Source organism: Ricinus communis, chromosome 1 (genome assembly GCF_019578655.1).
Source record: "Ricinus communis isolate WT05 ecotype wild-type chromosome 1, ASM1957865v1, whole genome shotgun sequence".
NCBI classification, from domain to species: domain Eukaryota; kingdom Viridiplantae; phylum Streptophyta; class Magnoliopsida; order Malpighiales; family Euphorbiaceae; genus Ricinus; species Ricinus communis.
In genome coordinates, this window is record NC_063256.1 from 182,784 (window position 1) to 199,425 (window position 16,642).

General features: G+C 35.4%; 4 protein-coding genes across 8 annotated transcripts; 1 reads left to right on the forward strand and 3 right to left on the reverse strand.

The window, feature by feature from the left end:
* Window positions 1-978: 978 nt before the first annotated feature.
* Window positions 979-2,840, reverse strand: LOC8266662 (E3 ubiquitin-protein ligase ATL4). Its single transcript, XM_015723738.3, has one exon. It carries the CDS (start codon window positions 2,384-2,386, stop codon window positions 1,445-1,447), a length of 942 nt encoding a protein of 313 aa, XP_015579224.2. The 5' UTR covers window positions 2,387-2,840; the 3' UTR covers window positions 979-1,444.
* Window positions 2,841-2,974: 134 nt separating this feature from the next.
* Window positions 2,975-8,448, reverse strand: LOC8266661. 5 transcript variants are annotated; one of them, XM_048377901.1, is made up of 7 exons: window positions 8,228-8,448; window positions 8,036-8,129; window positions 6,667-7,476; window positions 6,268-6,441; window positions 5,706-5,851; window positions 4,811-4,921; window positions 4,346-4,687 (listed from the first exon to the last, which is right to left on the reverse strand). In XM_048377901.1, the coding sequence occupies exons 3-7, from the start codon at window positions 7,474-7,476 to the stop codon at window positions 4,606-4,608; spliced, it is 1,323 nt and encodes a 440-aa protein (XP_048233858.1). In that variant the 5' UTR covers window positions 8,036-8,129; window positions 8,228-8,448; the 3' UTR covers window positions 4,346-4,605. The 5 variants fall into 5 exon arrangements, with proteins under 5 accessions (XP_048233850.1, XP_048233853.1, XP_048233858.1 ...); XM_048377893.1 differs by lacking the exons at window positions 4,346-4,687; window positions 8,228-8,448 and adding an exon at window positions 2,975-3,912 and having other exon boundaries at window positions 8,036-8,221; XM_048377896.1 differs by lacking the exons at window positions 4,346-4,687; window positions 8,228-8,448 and adding an exon at window positions 3,919-4,126 and having other exon boundaries at window positions 8,036-8,221.
* A 1,535-nt stretch (window positions 8,449-9,983) lies between these two features.
* Window positions 9,984-12,309, reverse strand: LOC8266659 (40S ribosomal protein S11). The gene is made up of 6 exons (XM_002526448.4): window positions 12,174-12,309; window positions 11,864-11,904; window positions 11,666-11,766; window positions 10,642-10,786; window positions 10,438-10,527; window positions 9,984-10,332 (listed from the first exon to the last, which is right to left on the reverse strand). Exons 1-6 carry the CDS (start codon window positions 12,183-12,185, stop codon window positions 10,242-10,244), a joined length of 480 nt encoding a protein of 159 aa, XP_002526494.1. The 5' UTR covers window positions 12,186-12,309; the 3' UTR covers window positions 9,984-10,241.
* Window positions 12,310-14,861: 2,552 nt separating this feature from the next.
* On the forward strand, window positions 14,862-16,038 carry LOC8266657 (FCS-Like Zinc finger 3). Its single transcript, XM_002526446.4, has 2 exons — window positions 14,862-15,219; window positions 15,341-16,038. The coding sequence occupies exons 1-2, from the start codon at window positions 15,128-15,130 to the stop codon at window positions 15,528-15,530; spliced, it is 282 nt and encodes a 93-aa protein (XP_002526492.1). The 5' UTR covers window positions 14,862-15,127; the 3' UTR covers window positions 15,531-16,038.
* Window positions 16,039-16,642: the final 604 nt, after the last annotated feature.

Below are 16,642 nucleotides of genomic sequence, written 5' to 3' on the forward strand. Positions count from 1 at the left end.
TTCCTTTATGATACCAGCCTTTTCGTACTACATCTTTGCCTACTAAGCTTTCTAGTAATATACGTATGAAATACTCGGTATGTCAACTGAATCCCATAACCTGCAAAGCTCATTCGTTGAGCCTATTGTTGCATCCAGGATTTTTAACTTTTTCTTTTATCAATTCAAAATCTGGGTATGTGATTGTATATGGACACATCTGGTAATGCAGGGCCCATGTTCAAGGATGATTGAAATGGAAGGGGGAAAGAAGGCAATATTTTATAAAATGTGCACTCTTATGTTATGTTATAGTGAGTATTTCAAATTCCACTTTATCCTGTACCCTACCTCCTGTGCTCCTTACCTAAAATCAAACTTATTGAGGGGTTGCAATTTCAATGCATGTAATTGTAAACTAAAAAAACCAGAGCAGTTCACCGCATTTTAGCACGAAACAAGGCAATCTCAGGCGTTTGAACTTTGGTCATCAATGCTTTAATGCTCACTGAATACTAGCTTTTCTAGTATTAATTAATAATTAATAGTCATAACTGCTCTTACCATTTTTCCATACATCTGCAGATTACAATATCAGTTGGACAGCACATCCATCTCTCAAGTACAGATGGAGAAGTAGGTAAAGCTGAAGGAGAATTCGAGTAAGAACCCACATTTTGACCACACTCGACACAAACAAAATAATATCAAAGTCAGTTGACTACTAGAAGAAGTCTATATCGTTAAAGTTGTGCCATTTGGTTATTGAGCACAGCAAGTTATTAAACAAATAACAGAAATTTATAGGTAATATTTCACTTGCAAAGTAGCACTAATGCTCAGCTGTATTAACAAGAAACCGTATCTCTATATGTATCTGGTAGAGATGTCTTTACCTAAAAACACCAGCAAAAGAAAAGCAATGGAAAAATCTATAAACTGCCAAAAGAAAAAGGGAAAATAAAGCAATATAATCATGTTTATTAATTAAGACGGAGCTATAATAGCCCTTGAATTCAAAGAGCTAAGTTTTTATTACGATCAAGTGATGAATTTTGAGTGCTACGGAAATCAGAGTCCACGAGAGAGTATATAATGCAGTACAATACGAGTCCACCATTGACGATCAAAAAAGAAAAAAGAGGTATGCATGGTATGGTACGATATGAACATTTGCGTACAATTTCAAACCTTACCTCCATCTCATAGTGGCATCTTCATAGATTCCCGATCAATTTTCCTACTTTTATCTTATCTACACCAACGCAAAGATGGCAGGATCAGGAAGCAAGGTATACCATTCTTTCCACATCATATTTTGCTTTCTCCACTCCTTTCTTTGGATTTGTCGCGTGACGTCATTCTCGTGCTTTTCCATTTTAGACTAGTTAGAGCAAAAAATAGAGTGCACAAAGGTAAACCGGTGAATTAGAATTGGCCTGACTACATGGCACGTATTTACGATTCATACCCCCGAGAACCAACGGAACATTTCGGTGATTTCCTCTCCCACCCGATTTGCTTCGACGTCGTAATCTCCGAGACTACCAATCTCACTTCGACGACTGCTTCCGGTGAAGAGCCTTCCAGAACTTCGAAACGATAGAGAACTGGACAGTCTGTCGACGTAGTCCTTGAGCCAACTCCTCCCGCCTCCGGATACTTGGGAGGCTAGGTTAGAGTCCTGCCTCGAATGAGTTCCACCTTCCTTATCCGAAACACTTCTCCTATGCGTTTGGCTCATGGTAACCTCTGAGTCTTCATCCACTACGTACTCAAATGAGCCGACGGAGTAGGAACTTCTTGGCTCAGACGCTGTTTGGCGCCGACTGATGGAGCCGATCTCAAGTCGGAAGCTTTCTGGAGGTGCAGCATCAGGTGAGAGCGACTTTAAGAGGTCCGAGTCTGAGGCATGAATTGGAGATCGACAGAGAGGACACGTCTGATTAGAGTGAAGCCACGTGTCTATGCAATGGATATGAAAAGCATGGCAGCAGAGCGGCAGGAGACGGAGCTGATCTTGGGGTTCGAACTTAGACAAGCAAACGGCGCAGTCTCCGGAGGAGCTAGTGGAACGGCGTTTGATGGAGCTGAAAGTGAAAAGAGGGAGAGAGTCGATAATGGAGAAAGCAGGAGATTCAGGTGAAACACGGTTGGAAGCAGTGATGGTGGGGGGGGAGGGGGCGGGGGAGGGGGAGGGAGGAGAGGGAGAAAGGTGGCGGAGACAGCGGCGGTTGAGATGGCGGAGAAGGAGGCAGAGAGAGATGGAGAGGAGGAAAGTAATGGAGAGGATTAAGAGAATAACAAGGATGCTAGGTTTAAGAGTTTGAAAGGGAGAAGGACGGGGCTGTTGATCAGTGCGGTTGGTTAATGGAAGAAGAAGAGGCGGCGTCGAAGAGATTGACATTGACTTCTTTTGGTTGATTAATAATAAGAGGAGGAGGAGGAGGAAGGCAGTTGCGTTTGTAACAAGGTAGGTTTTGGTTGGGGTTGGGAAAATGAAGAGAATTTGCTGTAGGGGGAGAGTGATGGTGTTGGTTTGGTAGCTGATAAATGAATATGAGAGAAGACATTATTTTGTTTTTTATATTTATAGCATTCAGCTGCCAAATTCTCAAATTTAATTTCACACTTAATGCCCTCCTGCAGACTGCATCTTCCCATTTACTTGCAACCATCCATCATGTGTTTGTGTGTTATGTTAGTATTAGAATAATGTTCAATCTTAACCACAAACATGCCATTATCCTCTCTTGTGCACTTCTTCACACTCTTGCCTTGCTAAATAAATCTTTCTCACAAACTCATTATATACTAAAACCCACTAATATACTTTGCATGAGGGTGGTGCACATGTGGCCAAACACATTCATTATTCAATAAGGTCATCGCTCCAACTCTCACAAAAGTCAAAACAACCTTTGCCCTTTGCCATGGGAAATTAGCTCACCTAAATATCAATGTTATTAAACAATAACATTAAAACACATGCACGTATATAATATTTGTTCATGTAAGAAATCACATATTAACAACATTTAAATATATCCAAATTTATATTTGACCTAATGACTTTGCTTCCCGGGAAGCAGTATAGACATTACTATATGATATCACCTCTCCATGCGCCCTCCACTCCAACATAACATTAAATTTAGGAATTGAAGACTACAACCTACCTCAATTAACTTACTATCTTCTTTCTTATTTATTTATTATTTCCTTTGAGACCACAAAACTTGGATGAGGTTGAGCACACAGTAAACAACCGACAAGTTTTAAGGGACCGCAGCTATTTACTGCGTCTCTTGCTTTGCCTCAGGAGCAATCTCAGATAGATCCCATGTCTTCAAGCAACAAGCTTTAGCTTTTCATTTCCAAGTAAAATGCTCTCAGGGAGTAACGACCCTTTGCAATATACATACAATACAAGGAATTAGTTTGCCTGCATACTGTTTGTGACACGTGTAAGATCCCAATCTGGTCAATGCATCCGGCAGGGCATCGCATGTTCCAAAATATTTCGCCCAACATCAAACTCAATGTTCATGCAGCCTTTCACACAAAATGACGAAAACATCATTCCTTCTTTCGAACAAAAGCTTGTTTGTAAAGCTTCATAAGCCTACCTCACTTATTCCCGGCCATAGCATTTACACAGAACACAAACCAACCAATTAATGGAGGATCCAGATCACACCTCATCACCCAGAATTCCATACAAGGTGGAACCAAGGCCAGAACCAAACTAAGCAACCTTAAGAATGCCCATGAGATAAGTCCGACATCAACTCACAACATTTGACTAAAGCCATAACCAGACCAATGAAGAATCTTGAGATAGCCATCAAGGACATACAGGGCGCTTAAAAGATTCGCAAGGCTGGCAACTTTGGGATCAAACATAAATCCCTAAAATTCTCAGATACTTGGCTGTTTAAAGATAACCAAAAAAAAAAAGAAAAAAGAGCAAGAAGAAAAACATGTTAAACTGTAACCCACAGGATCAATCCTAGTTCTATTCAGCTGACTTAACCGTCTCTAGACACAGCATTCGCGTCAGTCTATCTCTCCTATTTGTGATCTCAGGCACTTGGAAAAACCAAAGCAGTAGTAGCTCAGGCAAGCCAGAACCCTTCATTTGCGACTAAAAAGAAAATAAATGCACAAACTAGTTATAACAACAGTCTGAAAGATACCAAGAAAGCTACAAAATAAATGCACAAACTAGTCATAACAACAGTCTGTGAGATGCCTAACCAACGATTATTATGGGGCTTACAATTATAAAATGGTATCGCACATCACATTTCAAAGCCTAATTCATAACTTTTTAACTGGAACCGCATGGAATAGCTAAACGTGATTTCCTAAATGTCTTGCATTCCAAAATCGCAGATGCAATTTTTTTATATTTTCTCAAGGAAATAGGTGGAGATACATTATAATACTGCAGTTTACATCATTCTTAGAGGTTGATTTGTAGGCAACTAGCCTTCTTTATAGATTATGATAAACTACGGAAGGTAAAAAGAAAAGATTCTAACGGAACTATAGCTTCTGATAGCTGCAAGAGACATTCCAAGGAAGAAAAGGTTCCGAGGTGTTCACATATATACATATCCATCAAAAAGATAGAATCTCAGAGTCTAAGGCCGAACTTTCAACAACACCCTTGCAAACATCCCCTCTGCACAGAGGGCATACCCTGAAGTACCAACATAAGAACAAAATGTAGAAAATGTTGATAAAAGAGAATGTAACTTGGAAAACATATCATAAGCCAAAAACGGAAATATGAAAACAGAAAAAACAAGTGATAAATACTTACCCGTGTATTTCTTTAAGCCATTTATCAACACAGGACACATGATATTCATGAGAACATGGAAGGACTCTAATTTCATCCCCTTCCTCATAGTCGACCAGGCAAATGTGACACCTGTTAACGCAAAAAGAAAAAACCTCATTGGTCTTGTAAACAATAAAAATGAACAACAGCCAGTAAGTTTTAGACCATCTGAATGAACAAATGACATAAGATATAATGATTAGCAGAAATCCAGCAACATGCACACGAAGTTACTCATTCATGCACCATGATTATGACATACAATTGGTTCAGAGAAAAGAATTCCTGATAAATAATACATGCAGCATATCTGTTAATTTATAATCCTGTTGGATCGCCATGAATATGCTACTGTTTCTCCACATCTCAAAACAAATAAAGAAGTTGAAACAATAGCAGAAGTGGACATTCATGAATATATCTTTTGTAGGTTTCCATGTGCTTATACAAAAAGTTAGTTTATAATGTCTCAATGGATTCCTCCACATAACCATTCTACCATCAACCAGAAATGGTACAAACAATGAACTGCTTTTTTTTTTTCCCCTGGTATGTAATCCCTGTGTTCTTTCAGGAGAGGATAAAATCTAGGAGAGCATTGCTAATGACTTGGGTTATGTCCTCCAAGTTTCCCCTAATCTAAAATGTCACCATATAACATTTTAATCCTCACTCTTAAGAGAATTATAGAGCTGCTTAACTTCAGATTTCTCACCTTCAACTGCAAATGTTTAAGCCCTGTAATTTTGGATTAAACAAAGTACAATATTCATGAATGCTTATTTTTATCCATTAAGTACTATCCCATAATTAAGGTAGCAGTAAGATAATCATAGCATAACTGACAAAAGCAAGAGCAACCAAAAGGACTTACTGTTGTGCATCACATACTGCAATCTCAGTACCACATGACTTCTTATGATTCTTGAGAGGAAATGAATTTACAACAGCTTCAGGAGCAGGAAGTATAACTGTAGACGGTGAAAGAGACATGCGATGGCGATGAATTTCCTCAAGCACCTATAAATGGAACAAAATATAATAATACTGGTTAAGAAGATCCAGGATAGGTGGTGAACCTGCCTTACATTCAACCGAGATTACTAAGCCTGTTTTCCTCTCATTTCATGTATAGATCTTCACACATTATTTCTGGGAGATTTAACACAAGTCGCATAAATTGTCGTGCCACATTTTTTTTTTCCTTATTCTTATTCTTTTTTTTCAATTTGTCTCCTCTCTCACTTTAAATAAACCATTTCATGCACCACTGGAATCAACAAATAGCGAAAAATGAGAGGCATATCTTAATAGAAAAGGGGGTTATTGTTTGTCACATTTGTAAACTACCAACACTTCTTAAGGCAGATAACTTGCACTCAAAAGCTTTACGGAACAAACGGGACAGAAGCTAGCAAAACTAGAAAGATATTTACCTCAAAAAGTGAATCTGAAAGCATGACTATTTGTGAAATATTTTCATGGGTACTGGATTCCTCAGCAGTGTACGAGGGTTCGCATGAACATGTGCCACGGGGATGAAGCCCAATTGTGCATAGAGAACTTTGCCAACCTTGCTCATCATTGACATCGTGAAATCTTTCTGACATCTAAAACAAGTAAACGCAACAGTGAACTTGGTGAAGCAGATGTGACTGAGTTAGAAGAACAAAACAACCAACAATTCAAAACCAGCAAAAAGCCAAAACTTTAAAAGGTTACGCCATAGAATCTTGACTGATGCAAAAATTCTATCCATAAGGAAGTCTCTTCAAAGAGAATTGAAAAATTAATCCAATAGCAACTCAATGAAAAGGAATTAGAAAAACTATTACCTCATATCTGGATTGCCATCTACGTCCACTTCTGCGGGTGCTCCTAATGCTAGAGTATCTGGACTCATAAGTAGCACCATCATAATGAAGATCACCGCTATTATCAAGGAGCCATCTGCCATGAGATGCTAGATCATCAGCATGACTAGTTGTAAAAACAATGGTCGGGGAATCACTATTCCACCTAAAACTATTTCTTGAGAAAGCATCCCAAAACGTCCTTCTAGAATTCCTTCTAGCCTCACGGTTACTAATTTCTGACAAAATGTTGGAATGTATACTCACCACGTCAACCAAAAGGAGGCCCATGCCTATTGGACCTTGTTCCCCAACAGATAAGAGAAATCTTGTAAGTGATTGAGAGGCTATGAGGGAATCAGAGACATTAGAACCAGGATCATCTATATAGCCGTCCGCACTTGCCTGCCCTACAGTCTCTCCAAGTAAATGCAGATTCCCGGGTTCCTGATCCACAAAGCTTGTATGTAGCGCATCAGTGGAGAGTGAGTCTGCGGGTGGCTGATCTTTTATGGGAGCGCCTGTCACACGAGCTTCCGTGATACTGTCAATAGCATTGGCATGCTGAGAATGCAAGTCATAATTCCCAGATTGATTACTAAAACTGTGTCTTATGGAAGCATCCTCAATAATGCTACCAGAAGAGGCTCCGGTTTCAGCAGTGGAACTACTTGATCTGGTCCCCAAGTCAAAGGCTGATGATGACAGCTGGTTTGAGCTAATCGATACATCAGGAGACAAAGCCAAGTTATGAAGAGATGCGGTGGATGATTCATCTGGGTGATCTCCCATCTAGGAAGGGAAAAAATTTTGAGAATTCAGAATTTAGAATCACTTTGGTATATGATAATCAAGTTTTCCATGATAGGTGGATGATATAACCAAGAACAAAAATGGACCACCTGTATGCATCATAAGTCACAGATTTTAGGAGATTGAATGAAACTTTTAAGGTTATTAAAAACAAAAGGAAAAGAAAATTCAAACCGTCAAAATAACAAGTGGACTTGAAGTTATTTTATCCTAGTCATTAGAGTAGCAACTAAGAAAGCGAAAGATGCTATAACCAGCCTATCTCACCACTTAATTCTATTGCTTCCTTAAGTTTTTTACTACTTTCCTAGAACTTTCTCAGTAACCAAACAAGGCATAGTAAAAAAGAAAAAAAGAAGAAGAAGAAAGACAGGTTGACTCAAGTAATCCTACCAATAATTAGCATAAACCTTTCTATTTTAATTTAACTAGCTACTGATCAGAGTGCTGAGATTATGGAATCAAACACAAAACAAAGATTAATAACTACAAGAAAAAGAAAGGAGAGGAAGGAACAAAAGGAGCAGCGAATGTTTACCACGATAGGAGCGTGAGAAGCAGAAGAAGCACCACAAAACAAATAAGAAAGGAGTCTACGCCTGAGGCGCGACCTGCCTGTTGACTCAAACCTGCTGTTGATGGAACCCATTTGTTTTGAGAGCAAAAACAGAAGGTGGAAATGGCGATGAAAGAAATAAGGAACAAAGACTTTTGACTCTTTTTTACTCACCAGTACCACACATAATATTAATATAAACAAGGAGAGTGCGTGTCCAGTGGAACTCACTCCCTTGCATCTGGTACCCTACACGTAAGCATTTGGACCCACCGCCACCGCGTTCTAACATCTGAAGGTCCATCGCCGGCGACACTTGGCTTTGTGCTACATGTACGGCGTCCTTTTCAGGAGAATGCAAATTCCAACCAAGACAGAGGCTTTAGGCTTACGCCACACATTTTCCAAACTCTTTAAATTGTAACCGTCTTATTAAAACATCCCAACTCATTTCAAAGGCGAATAAAAATATCTATATATTATCCAAATTTAATTAAAAAAATTTTAGATTAAATAATTAATAAATATATTTATATATATTTAAATAAATATTAAAATATTTTATTTATTTATATAAATATTTAAATAATTAATGAATATCTCTTTATAATAAATAAATTTTAAAATATGTTAATAAAAATTAACATAAATATAAAATATAAACTAATCAAATTTAAATGTTTAAAATTAAATATTTAATATATTAATACTATTCAAATATAAATTTAATAATATTTTAAATAATAAAAATATAATATAATAATTTTAATATAATTGAGTTATGGTAATGTATACCGGCAGATTCAACTCCAAACCGGATATGAATAATAAAATTAAATTTCAAATCTATTTATTATTATTCAAATCCGTCTGTCATCTCTACTTCAAATCCATCTATTCATATTCATGCTTTTATAAATCATACAACTTTACGAATTTGCAATAAAAATTGTGTTACTAGAATACAACAGTGTGACTATAATATTTTTAGTCTTTCTAATTTTTAACCTATAAAAAAATATGAATATTTTATTATTAGTTAGAAAATAAATAAAATATTTTATTTTATATTATTTTAATCCATATTATTCATAGTCTTTTATTTGAAATAAGATACAAAATTTAAAAGAGGTTTTTGTAAAAGTGAAATTTAGTGTTACAAATTAAAAGTTTCTGATTTTAGAGATAAATCCCACAAATCTAGATGGGTCAATTTTTGCATCTTACTCCGTATTCAAGACTAAGATTATGCATGAGCAAATGAGGAGTTAACAATTTGTTTAATTTTGTAGAGAATTTAGACATCCAGCAAGAAGCTATGAGCCATGTGCTTTTCTCTCATGAAGTTATCAAATAAGGATGCAAATGATTATCACCGTCCTGTCCAGATTGGTGCTCCCTCATGCTATTGAAGCTCAATGGATTAAGGCTTGCAACAGCAAAAAGTCTGCTAGGAGTGTGGCTCATGATCATCAAGGTGTGCTAATTGATTCTTTCAGCAAGCACACTATGTTCAAATTTCTGGTCCTTTCATATTGGAAAACATAGCTTTTCGTGATGGCATGGTATATGGGCAGCCTCCGTGACTTGGCAGAAGGTGGTCTTCCAAACGGTAATCCAATGCGTACAAATAATGCACCCACCATTCATGCCTCAGCTGCAAGTATTTTCCCTGATATCACCAATTTAGATGCTTCTTTTTGCATTCCTACAACTTATAATGTGCTAGATCACAATAAAGCAAGGCAATTGTTCTGCTCACCTCCGTAATATTTCTTCTATCTTATGATTCGTTATCTTGACTAGGGCATATAAATAAATTTCGGCGTATCTCGTGTGATTTTTACGGCCAGCCTCAGGCAAGCAACTGGACCGCCAAAACCAAATCAAAATTAAGATGAGTAAATATAAATTCACAAGCAAGAGCAGCTTGACCAAAAACAGAAATGCTAGTGATTTAACAAATGTAATTCATCACAAACCTAAACCATAAACCAAGAAATGAATATCCTCAAAATTGTGCCAACATTTCGCAATCTTTGGTCTAAAGCCTCCATCGACTGTATAAAGAACTAGACCAAATCTAATGAGTCATTAAGACTAAGTTCATACACGGAATTATCTAAATGCCCATTAAACAGCCCGTATCAAAGCATCCTCCAGCATTATATTCTTATAATCAAGACTCTCACATGGCTGTGAAAGCTTTCTTTGCACCACCAGAAGACCCTGCAGGAATGACCTTCAGCACATTGAACCTCACTGTCTTCGACAATGGCCTGCATAATATAGAATAAGCATGCACCATTACAAACAGACCTTAAAACGCAGGAGAGCCACTATCTGAAATTCAAATAAACTTAATGCACTATTAGAACACAGACCTGCATTGGCCAATGATAACATGATCTCCTTCTTTTACACGGAAGCAAGGTGATATGTGTGCTGGGATATTGGAGTGCCGTTTCTCATACCTGATTGAAGCGCAAAGCAATAAGTCTTTAGTAGAAGACAATATATTTAGAGTTCAGCAAAAGAACAAAGCAGATATAATAGGATATAGTAATCTTGAATAAATGACTTCTTGCCTTTGATACTTCTTGATAAAGTGAAGATAATTCCTCCGTACAATAATGGTCCTGTTCATTTTTGCACTGTGGCATGTACCAGCAAGGATGCGGCCTCTAATTGAAACAGTGCCAGTGAATGGGCATTTCTTGTCAATATATGTTCCTGTAGAGAAAGATCTCAACCATCAAATTATCCCGTATTTTTCTGCTTATAAGAAGTAATGAAGCAAGAAATGCAGCTGGAGTACAAAATTAGCCTACAACATCCACATGACCAATCAAATTCTGTGCACCATCCAATATAGCATATATTGTAACGTATGTCAAGGTAGAAGTCAATACAAAAAACATAAAGTTGCAATTGTTCTAAGCCAACCCCAAGCCTAAACTACAGAAAAGGCTGCAAAACAGAACATAAAGTTCTTCTTTTCAATGATCAAGCAGACATCACATTAATGGTTGCTAATTTCTTTGGTAGCTTTTAGTTCCCAAACTGTTAATGTAAAGTTCTTCTTTTCAATGATCAAGCAGACATCACATTAATGGTTGCTAATTTCTTTGGTAGCTTTTAGTTCCCAAACTGTACAGCAAAGACTGCAGATTGACCAAGCTAGTTTAGCAAAATGCACTTGAGGGGTACTGCAGTTTTCTGAGGTTGACTTCCACTCAATTATTGCAGGGTAATGGACATAGATTTTTTATCATTATCATTTTGAAAGAAGATGTTTCATACCACAGAATAATCCCCAAATAATTCTCTTAGACACAATTTCGTGATCATGTCCAAGGAGAAATGTCAAGTTCAGGAAATTGGTCCATCCAGATCAAGGCTTTTGTTTAATAACAAAACGATTTATCTTCTGCAACAGTTCAACCAAAATGAATAAATTATAATAACTCTACTACGACGTTCACTACTACGACGTTCACTCTCCCACGACATTCCCAAACATAAACCTAAAAGCGAATCTAATACAAAAGACACTCCAGGAAAAAGAACACAAATGTAAACAGGAGAAAAAAAGAGATTAAGGGAATAAACCTTCAATTGCCTCTCTGGGAGTCTTGAAACCCAACCCAATGCTTTTCCAGAAACGATTTCCACCTTTACCAGGCCTCTTTCCTTTTCCAGTTTTCTTTGAGCTATAAGAATATAAAATAAATCAGAAAACAATGTACCTCCAAGTTACAGTAATAGAGAATAGTAATGAAAACAAAATATTAATAAGGCGCAAATTACCTTAGGAAAACCTTTGGTTGCTTCAAAAATGCCTTTTCCGTCTGCATCAGAAAAGGATATTTTAATGAACTAAAGTTAGTATCAGATCAAACAGGACACTGTTTAGTTTCAGAGAAAGCTAAGGAATACATAGCTAAGAAAATGATATACATCGCAAGTAAAAATTGCTATACACAGCAAAACGTCCTATTTCTGCTATCTTTGCAAGTCGTATAACATAATTAAAAAAAACCTATTAAAGGTTTCAGTCTCACGAAGCTTTCTTAGTAAGCAAACAGAGAGAGAGAGAGAGAGAGAGAGAGAGATGTACCTGTTCTGCCATGGTCTACGATTCGCCGATGCTAGCTCTAAGAAAACGAGAGACAAGAAGATGCTCAAAAAGTAAAAACCCTAGATGGTAGCTTATATACTGAAAAAGATGGGCTTCAGTATAAAATACAGTAAGGATTATTTTTGGCCCACTTACATACGGGCTGGGCTATGCGTTCAGCCCAACAAGTTAGAGAAAAAAAAGTTACATATTTAGGAAAACGTGCGCAAATTTTTTTTTACAGTAACTATTTTATTTACCATTTTTTCAGAAAAATTATACTTCTTTTGCAAGAAAAAACTATTTATACGAATTTTTTTAAACTGGATTATAATATCTTTTGATGTTAATAATATATTTTTATTACCATTAATTATATTTTTAAAATTTATTTTAATAAAATATTTTGATGTATTTTTAATTTTATTTAGTAAATTATAATATATTTTTTAAAACAAATATCTTTATATCATAAAAATTTATAAAAAAATATATAGTATCATTCAATTTACATAAATCAAACATAATAATATGAAATAAATACCGTAAATATATTTAATTTAGCTGATTTTACTGTAACATAATTTATAATTATATTTTATTGATATTTTATAGACATAATTTCAGTATATTTTTTGGGTGAAATTTTAAAAGGTAAATTTATAATAACAAAATTAAAATAAAATATTGATATCTTTTAGATATATTTATAGTATTTTTTAATGAAATTATAGAAAATAAAATAATTTAAAATAAAAAATTGAATTTCCAATAATATTTTTTTGATATTTTATAAGTATACTTTTAATATTTTTAGTTATATTTTGATATTTTTTTAATGAGATTTTGAAAAAGCAAAAAAATATAAAATAAAAATTGAAATTGAAATTGTAATAATATAAATTTTTAGAAAAAAATATTTAAGTATTTTATAGATATATTTTTTATATGCTTTTTTTCATGGAAAAGATACTGTATAAGATTTATTTTAAAAGAATGTAAAAAGATTTTGAGAAGAAAAAAAAAATGTTTGACCGTAAAAAAGACTTCAAAACACATTGTACCGTGAAATTTCTTCAAAAAAGGTATCGGGATGCATGGGAAAGTTGAATGGAGGGCGCTGTTGAAATGGGTCAAAAGCAATTTAAAATGAAGCAGAAAAATGGAGGAAAAAAAATAACTAAAACCAGCTGTGCCTGTGGGGCTTTTACTCCGACAAGAGCACGGCGGCTTTTTTTTTTTTTTTTGTTCATGTAATTCTTAATTAAAGAAAGACACAGCAGATTGACTATAGAAAATGCTTTTTGAGAGCTAAAATACAAAAAAGGCGGTTTCCATTATATTAGAGAACCAATTGGCAGGAGCTGTGACATATTACTCTGTCCATAGAATTGCATAAGTAAATATTACATAGAAAAGTGGAGGGGAAGTATGAACAAACAGACTCTGGGAGATAGTTAGTCTAGAATTTCAAATTTAACTTTTGATGAATTACAATATTAACAAACCCAAATTGAATTAACAGTTTTCTCCTACTCACAAACACAAACATGTAACAGTTGCATAACTAAATCAAAAGTGTAGTTACAAGGAAGAATTTGACATAAATCCGGCCTGGGGAGACAGGCCCATCATCACTTTTCATTTTCTTTGTTTGGTGGACCAGAAAAAGGCAAGAGATTGGTGGGAGTGTATTAGAAGGGAAAATCATGAAATTACATTAACATTTGATGTCGTGGCAGAATCTCACACTGTTCTAACCGTGGTGACATCTGTACCGTCGATTTCAATGACCTCGATAATCGTGACTCCTCTTCTGTGTAATCAGTTGCCACGTATCATGAGGTTCGATAATAGGGTGGTGGTGGTGGTCCGATCAGGACGCACGTGTCGAGGTGACCGGGGCACACGGGCAGTGGTTGTGGGGCCGAGAGACAAGGACCTATGAAGAAGAGCCAGCTTGTTGTTGCGTCAGAGGTAGGTCCCACATTCCAATATGGCTTTTTTTGTTGGTTTTGATTGTGGGGTCTGCATCTACTCAGCTCCAAGTTCGTTTTTAATTCTTTATTGTCTGCTTCTTGGGGTTGTGGGGCCTACTTCATCATCAATGATATATAAAAATTCCTTTTTAATTAATAATAATTTTAAGAAAAAGACCCAAGTGGTCCTCGCAACTGCTCATCATTTTCGTTTCATTTTTATGTGTGGTCCCTCAACTCTAGACAATTCCCGAATGCATTTCATATTAAAATTAAAATTATTTATAAATAAGTATTGTGATCGTATAATCACTATTTACTAATAGGTAGAATAATATCTATAATGTTGAAATTGCGACAACTTTTATAAAATCAATTATTTAAATAAGTAATTATATTAGGGTATAAGAATATTTTTATTTTCTTCAATAGGTAATCATGGGCTTAAGTCATACTTTTTCTTAGTTATTATGTTTAATGGTTGTATTATTGTTATGTGAAACAAATATAATATTATGAAATGTAAATATATAAATAAAGAAAAATTAAAATAGCGAAAGAAAGGTCGTGGGTTATATTATTTTAAAAGAAGCAAAGAGGTACCAAATAGTGAATAAAGAAAAAGTTGGTTTGGGGCGAGAGAGATGCATGCACTATTGGTGAATTCAATACCACTTGGATTCCGTGGAGTGGCCGCTGGTTTTTTATTTTATTTTTAATAACACTATAATTTTGCACTTTTTGATTTATGATTTCATAATATTCCAAACCAAAGTATTAATAAGCAAAGCAATGGGCATGGTTTTCCCAGAGCACAACTCCACTGGAATTCTTTCTTTCTCTCTCTCGCCCTCCCTCAGTCGCTAATTAGCTGTAGCTAATATATATACACACGCACACCCATTGCCTCTCCCCGAATTGCTTTCTAATCTAATACTTGCTGCTCCCACTTCTCCTTGTGCTGTCTACGTAATCATGTCTTATTACGGTCAGCAGCCTCACTTCCTAGAAGCATGTTTTCTTTGCCGTAAACCTCTTGGCTACAACTCCGATATCTTCATGTACAGGTTAGCACCGATCCATGGTTTATTTCTACTTCTAGTTTTCTCTGGTCATTATGCGTGCGTGTTTGTGTTTGTGTTTTGTTGACTTTGCTGATGATTGATTGAAATGGCGATGATGATACAGAGGGAATACACCATTTTGTAGCAAAGAATGCAGACAAGAACAGATAGAGATGGACGAGTCATCCTCAAGAAAGAAGAAGAGCTGGAAAATTTCATCTTCCTCTACTGCTCGATCTATCAGGAACTCTGAGTCTGAAGACAACTCCCCCAACACCCCTTCTGTACGAACCGGCACGGTTGCTGTTGCTTGATATCTATATATGATGACAATCAATCGAAACTATTAAAGCCAATTTTGAAGTTTCAGGCAAATCAGATCTATGAAATGCAGCGCCTCCAGTCTTGATCTGTAAAGAAGAGGTGGAAACTGGAACTGGAATATGATTGAGATACGAGAAACAAAGCAACAATATCCCTCACAGATTTTGCTCTTTTGGTTCTTTCTTTTTTTCTTTTTTCTTCTTTTTCAAATTTTATTTTCTGGGTTGGTGGTAATTATTGAATATTGCTTATAAAGATCGAAGAGGATGAATGGATGGATTGTGCAATTGTTCTACCATCATTTCTCGTCTCAGTTGTTTAAAAGGAGAAAACAACAGTCTCGAGGCAATCAAATTAACAGCATCCAAGAAGAGAGATCCTTTTTCAATTTCATGTTCTTGTTATTTTCCATTTGTACAGAGTACATCCCAATTTGGCTTCTTGGGTTTTGCCTTTGCCTACTCGTTAAATCAATGGGAATCATGGATTAAACCAGCACCTCCAAAATCGTTTCAGTCATCTAATACTTTATTGCTTTGGTATGTGAATCTGATCATACAGTAGTTTTGGTTATTAATTTCTTTGAAGGAATATGGTTTTTATAAATTATTTTATAATATTTACTGTCTCGTTTATAAATTAAATTAATCATATAATGACATTTTATAATTATATAAGTAATTTAATCAATCTAAATAATATATTTAATAAATAATATTCATGATAATATTCAACTGATATATAATATAGTAGATTTGAGTTTATTTTAAATACATACTTTTTTAATTTGATTGATTGATTAACACGAGGTCTATAAAGTAATTCAAGGCAGAAGGGAGCATCTCATAATCGTGTGCAAGAGCATTTCTTTTACTTAAAAGCTTATTAATGGAAGATATTGTATCACATTATTTTATTTATGGGATGAAAAGAGAAAAAAAAAAACAAAAGAACTAATGTGATTGATGGTATTATACTCTAAGGAGAGGGTATTCAATCAACACTTTTAAAGACTTTAATTGAGTTTAAAAGTGTGAATGTATTTAATAATGATTTTGAAAAATTCTGTATAAATTATGAAATATTTATGTATTTAATCACA

What these genes read in the sequence shown, in the direction of transcription:
- LOC8266661 (XM_002526450.4), bottom strand. Translation starts at nt 8,146, where the DNA reads ATGGGTTCCATCAACAGCAGGTTTGAGTCAACAGGCAGGTCGCGCCTC. An exon ending in CTTCTCACGCTCCTATCGTG is followed by an intron (nt 7,477 to 8,035) that starts GTAAACATTCGC and finishes TTCCCTTCCTAG; the next exon opens with ATGGGAGATCACCCAGATGA. An exon ending in TTTCAGATTCACTTTTTGAG is followed by an intron (nt 5,852 to 6,267) that starts GTAAATATCTTT and finishes TTCCATTTATAG; the next exon opens with GTGCTTGAGGAAATTCATCG.
- LOC8266659 (XM_002526448.4), bottom strand. An exon ending in CAACCAAAGGTTTTCCTAAG is followed by an intron (nt 11,767 to 11,863) that starts GTAATTTGCGCC and finishes ATATTCTTATAG; the next exon opens with CTCAAAGAAAACTGGAAAAG. An exon ending in GTTATCATTGGCCAATGCAG is followed by an intron (nt 10,333 to 10,437) that starts GTCTGTGTTCTA and finishes TATATTATGCAG; the next exon opens with GCCATTGTCGAAGACAGTGA.
- LOC8266657 (XM_002526446.4), top strand. Translation starts at nt 15,128, where the DNA reads ATGTCTTATTACGGTCAGCAGCCTCACTTCCTAGAAGCATGTTTTCTT. An exon ending in TCCGATATCTTCATGTACAG is followed by an intron (nt 15,220 to 15,340) that starts GTTAGCACCGAT and finishes ATGATGATACAG; the next exon opens with AGGGAATACACCATTTTGTA.
- LOC8266662 (XM_015723738.3), bottom strand. Translation starts at nt 2,386, where the DNA reads ATGTCAATCTCTTCGACGCCGCCTCTTCTTCTTCCATTAACCAACCGC.